Source organism: Diplotaxodon limnothrissa, linkage group LG18 (genome assembly GCF_057381915.1).
Source record: "Diplotaxodon limnothrissa isolate DT_005_m linkage group LG18, D_limnothrissa_male_GT1.1, whole genome shotgun sequence".
Lineage (NCBI taxonomy): Eukaryota > Metazoa > Chordata > Actinopteri > Cichliformes > Cichlidae > Diplotaxodon > Diplotaxodon limnothrissa.
In genome coordinates, this window is record NC_140613.1 from 27,024,066 (window position 1) to 27,030,065 (window position 6,000).

The following is a 6,000-nucleotide window of genomic DNA, read 5'->3' on the forward strand; positions in this document are numbered from 1 at the left end:
GAGACATCAGATCTTTTATCCTTGATATATTCTTGAGGTGATAGTAAGCTGACTTTGTTATTGTCTTAATGTGTTTTTCTAAGTTTAGGTCTGCATCCATCACTACACCCAAATTTCTCGCCTGGTTTGTGGTTTTTAGATGTATAGATTGAAGTTCTCTGGTGACCTGTAATCGTTTTTCTTTGGCGCCAAAGACTATTACCTCAGTTTTGTTTTTGTTTAGCTGGAGAAAATTGTGGCACAACCAGTCATTGATTTCCTCAATGCATTTACCAAGAGCCTGTACAGGGCCTCGGTCTCCTGGTGACATTGTGATATATATTTGTGTGTCATCTGCATAGCTGTGATAGTTTATTTTGTTGTTGTTTATAATCTGTGCCAGTGGGAGCATGTAGATGTTAAACAGAAGGGGTCCCAAGATGGAACCTTGGGGAACTCCACATGTGATACTTGTCTGCTCAGATGTGAAGTTACCTATTGATACAAAGTATTTCCTGTTTTCTACGTATGTTTTGAACCAGTTTAGTACAGTTCCTGAAAGACCTGTCCAGTTCTCCAGTCGTTTGAGTAATATGTTGTGGTCAACTGTATCAAATGCTGCACTGAGATCCAGTAAAACTAGGACTGACATTTTTCCACTGTCTGTATTCAGACATATGTCATTAAACACTTTGGTCAGAGCAGTTTCAGTGCTGTGGTTCTGTCTAAAACCTGACTGGAAGGCATCGTAGCAATTATTCTGTTTTAAGAAGTAACTGAGCTGTTGAGAAACTGCTTTTTCAATGATCTTACTTAAAAACGGGAGATTTGAGATCGGCCTGTAGTTGTTCATTTGTGTCTTGTCAAGATTGTCCTTTTTCAGTATAGGTTTGATTACAGCAGTTTTTAGTGATTCTGGAAACACACCTGACATTAAAGAAAAGTTGACGATCTGTAACAGGTCTGACTCTAAAGTCTTTGAGACCTTTTTGAAAAAACTTGTTGGCAGGACATCTAAACAGCAGGAGGAGGAGTTCAGTTGACCTAAGATGTCCTCCAGGTCTTTGCTGTTAATAGGTTGAAACTGTTTCATGGTGTTTAAACAGTTTTTTGGTGGACACAGTACATATCCTGGATCTGCTGTTGATGTACCAATTGCTTGTCTAATTTTTTGGATTTTTTCAGTGAAGAATTTGGCAAAGTCATTGCAGGCCATGGTCGAATGAAGTTCAGCTGCCACTGACACAGGAGGGTTTGTTAGCCTGTCAACTGTAGAAAATAAGACCCGAGCATTATGGCTGTTTTTAGTGATGATGTCAGAGAAGTAGGACCTCCTTGCATTCCTCAGTTGTAAATTATAATTGTGAAGTTTCTCTTTATAAATGTCATAATGAACCTGGAGGTTTGTTTTTCTCCATCTGCGCTCAGCTTTCCTACACTCTCTTTTTTCATTTTTCACCAGTGTGGAGTTTCTCCATGGAGACTTTTTCCTTCCAGAGATAACCTTCACCTTAATGGGAGCAATAGTGTCCATTACATTTAACATGTTAGCATTGAAGCTATTGACGAGCTCATTGACTGACCCTCTGGGCAGGTCAGGTGTTAATGGGAAGACCTGGTTAAAAATTGCACTACTGTGTTCAGTTATACACCGTTTTGTGATCACTGTTGTTGATATATTTGTGTGGGCTGAGATTTTACTTTCAAAGAAAACACAGTAATGATCAGACAGGCCCACATCAGACACAGTAACCTTTGAAATGCTCAGGCCTTTGGAGATCAGTAGGTCAAGAGTGTGTCCTCTATTATGTGTGGCCTCTGTTACATGCTGAGTCAGCCCAAAGTTGCCCAGAGTGTTACTCAGGTCTTTAGTCCCTTTGTCCTGAGGGTTGTCCACATGAATGTTAAAATCCCCAACAATAATTACACAGTCAAAATCAACACAGATCACAGACAGCAGTTCACTGAGGTCATTAAAAAAGTCTGTGCAGTATTTGGGAGGCCTGTAAACATTAAGAAACACAACTTTGGATGGGGCCTTCAGCTGTAAAGCCACATATTCAAAAGACTGAAAACTTCCAGGAGATAGCTGCTTACATTGAAATGATTCATTAAATAAGACAGCAACCCCTCCTCCTCTCCTGCTCGCCCTGACCTCACTGATAAAACTGTAGTTAGGAGGGGTCGTCTCGATGAGAACAGCTCCACTGTTACTTTGGTCCAACCAAGTTTCAGTTAAAAACATAAAATCAAGGCTGTGCTCAGTGATTAAATCATTAATTAAAAATGTTTTCCCAGCTAGAGATCTAATGTTTAATAAAGCCAACTTAAGTGTTTTAGAGGTATTACTTGTCCCCTCGTGTTTGGGAGCAGTCTGTGGCACACAAGGTATGTTTACTATGTTTAAAGATCTTTTAGAGTGCAGCTCTCTGTGTTTTGACCAGGCCACATGTCTCCTGTCACCTAAAAGTACAGAAATTTTAAAACCTTCTAGTAAACAGGGTCCCAGCTTCTCCTGGGAAAAGTCATCACTGCCATAATCCTCACAGCCCGGACCCTTCACACATCACGCATCAGACTGCGGAGACAGGGCATGAAGGTGGTAAGGAGGAACTAAGGGGGGCGAGGCTGGGCAATGTGACTTCGATTGCTCTGTTGAGGGTGGGGCTCGATGGCGAACCTTTGGCCGCTCTGGTGGGGGGTTTATCCTCAATAGTCCGAGATTTAGCCTTTAAAAATAGTGGACACAGAGCTCTCAAATTGTGTCCCTGAGTCTCTGGAATGCCTTATTATTTCATATTAGAACTGACCAAAACAGTTGCTACATTCAAGTCATTCCTCAGGACTCATTTCTACTCTCTGGCCTTCATGTCGAGCTAAATCTAGACATCTTGTAATTATTTTGTTTGTTGTTATTGAAAGCCTGTGAAGCACTTTGGTCAACCGTGGTTGTTTTAAATGTCCTATACCAATAAACTTGACCTTGACCTTGATGGTTTGTAAAAGCCTTTGGACCTTTGGACAAACCTTTTAATTATACGCTGTGTCACACTGCTCATTTTAATCCGGTTTTATATCGGATAGCAACGTTTCTGCTTGGTTAAATGGGAAATAAGTGAACAGTTAAAGTAAGATTTCTACTCGGCTCCACATGAGATGGTGAGACACACGAGACAATGGTTCTTCTAGGAAAAAAACAACAGTTTCTAAGCTCTCACAAGTAATTACTTTGCCACAGTTGGAGTAACAGTAGTAGCTTTACATCATGGGAGTTGGATAAAGTTATGATTTTGTGTTTTTTTCTGCCAAACAGAATCCGAAGCTGTGGCCCAGTCTTCAGAAAACACATGTGTATTGTTTAGACAACATATTTTATTACAGATACTTGCCTTCTGTCTTCAACTAATCTAATCCTCTTTTGTTCCAACAGAAAATAAAGCGTGTGTACACGTCTGAATTTAAACCATACGTGGTGTTTGTCAAGCCACCGCGCATAGAGGAGCTACGCCTCACCAGACGGAGAGCTAAATTTGTCTGCGATGAAGAGGATATTAACCAAGTCAGGATCTTTTCAGTAAGAAAAAACACACACAGTCCAGCAATTGCATGGTGAACTAAGGTTCCTGTTCCATGTAACGACATGACAGTATGAGGACAAACATTGTGGCACACACCCCTAACTAACACACACCTTAGTTTACACTGGCCCTGTGGTTTGCATTTAGAAGACATGGGAAGTTACAAAACTGCTTTCTGATTGGCTCCTTCTCCAATAAGATAACATCTAAGGAAGCGTATTTGTGTCAGAGATAAAAGTTTCAGCTTATGTGTGATATTGATCATGATTTAAATGGGGGAAAAACTAAAAGAAAACACAAACAAAAACCTGTAACAATAAATAGGCGATAGCAAGGAATCACATTAAATAGGGAAACAAACTTAAATTATTCACCAAATTGATGTAGACTGAAGAGTCTGTGCATTTTATATTGTTCTGTTGAGTACCTGCTCACTTTAACCTCCTAAGACCCGAATTCTTCACGGCATGCATTTTTAATCTCTCTTTGCTATTTGGGCTGACTGGGATCTGATGAATGTAAAAACAAAGAATTACATGATTTATTTATTTTTTTACCTGATTTTTGTTTCTGAGAAAAATGAGATCCACATAAGAGGACATTCGCTTTAAATTTCAATAGGACAGTAGCAGTATAATGTCCTCGTAAGTGGATATCAGGCCGTTGTAGAGCAAAATTTAGTATTTTGTTCTAGACAACCCAAAATGTGATGTCCACAAATCTGGACGCAGGTCCTAGGAGTTTAAAACTGAAGCATCTGAAGTTGATGGGGCACAGCGGAATCAAAACATGCTAAGTAACTTTAAAAATGCCCATCTGAGTTCAGATTCATTGTTTGGCCACATGTGCCCAGGTTGCCTTTATCAAACCCACAAGGTGACGCAGCTGTGTTGCAGTAAGTTTTTGGTACTGTCCATTCAGAGTTGAGGCTCGTCTCAAAGGGCTGTGTTTTCAACTTGCGTGAAAAGGCTTCTTGTGCCTTAGCCGACAACTTGTCATATCCCGGCATAATTTTTGTATGTCTGCAAAAGACTGGACAAGTGGAGAACAAAAGAAGAAGTGACAAGCCTAAAAAAATATATACAACTGTTGATCTGTATCTGAAAGCCAGAAAAGGCCTTTGAGTTGATCCATATACTGTTTACTGAAACCTCATCAGACATCTCAGTGTGAAGTTTTTGGTTAAAATCGTCATCAATATTAGACAGAGGAGGTCAGGAGAGAGGTAAGTTGAGCTACAGCTGTAAAACACAGTGCAGGCTCTGTCATGGTTTGTGGGTTTAGCCACTAGTACTGAAGATTTTGTCAAAATTGACGGAATTATGAGCACAGAACCGTCAGATTTGTATGATGCAGTAACTTTTGGAAAGCATCTGTTTAGCAACAGCTTCATTTCTCAGCACCACAGTGATCCCAAACACACTGCCAATGCAGTAAAGTCACACCTGGATAGAAAAACATACAATGGCTTTCCCAGAGGCTGGACCTCAAATTTATTGAAGCAGTGTGGGAGCATCTTGATAGAGAAGGCAACAAAAGGTAGCCAACATCCAAAGAAGAGCTTTGAATGTCCTTCAAGAAGCCTGGAGAACTATTTCTGAAGACTACTGAGAGAAATGACAAGAAAGCTGCCTAAGGGAGTTTAGGCTGTGTTGAAGAATAAAGGTGGTCATATCAAATATTGACTTTCAACTGCACAAACTGATTTTGCCAGTACTTCCATTTATGTTTACACATTTCAGTACATTACTGCACCTATCTCCCATTCTCCTGACAAAATATAAAGAAATGAGCAGTCATTTTGCACAACACTGTACACCACTCCATCTAGGGATAGAATCTTTGTTGCCTGATGGATACTGGTGACGCTATTTTCCTTTCACAGGAGGCGGATTTTGAGGACATGATTGACTTAGCTGAAAACATGGAGCGCCAGTACGGTCACCTGTTTGACAAGGTGATTGTTAATGGAGATATCGCCTCTGCGTTCAGAGAGCTGAGGTCAGACCTCGAGAAGATTCAGGAGGCACGGGTCCAGTGGGTGCCCACAGAGTGGAGCTTCTCCTCACCAACAAAAGCACGGAGAAGCTGTAGTCATCTGCCCAGCTGGATTTGAGATTTATATATGAAGTTAGTAAGAAAAACAAATTAATAAAAATATAACATAGCTGTATGTAATGTGTCATTTTAGAACAAACAACATGGAAGACTGAATTTCATATTTTAATCCTGGGCTAAACAAAAGCTGCGATTTCTAAAGTTTTCCATATTGTCTTTTGTGCGCATCCAGTTAGGCAGAATCCATTTCTCCACTTCTCTCCATCTCTCTCTCCCTCCATCTGTCTCTGCTCCTGCTTTTCTGTTGGCATTTGGGTGAAAACATTTCAGTTTGCAGAAGAAGAACAAGAAGAAGGGGGAAAAAAGGAAACTCTCCAGAGCTTGT

General features: G+C 40.4%; 1 protein-coding gene across 3 annotated transcripts in view; it reads left to right on the plus strand.

Moving 5' to 3' along the window:
- Positions 1-5,673, plus strand: part of LOC146613835 (MAGUK p55 subfamily member 7-like) — a 32,512-nt gene extending 26,839 nt beyond the window's left edge. For all 3 annotated transcript variants that reach the window (XM_085377343.1, XM_085377345.1, XM_085377344.1), the window contains exons 17-18: positions 3,410-3,553; positions 5,443-5,673. In XM_085377343.1, the coding sequence (XP_085233469.1) occupies positions 3,410-3,553; positions 5,443-5,673 (375 nt within the window). The remainder of the gene's footprint in view (positions 1-3,409; positions 3,554-5,442) is intronic.
- Positions 5,674-6,000: the final 327 nt, after the last annotated feature.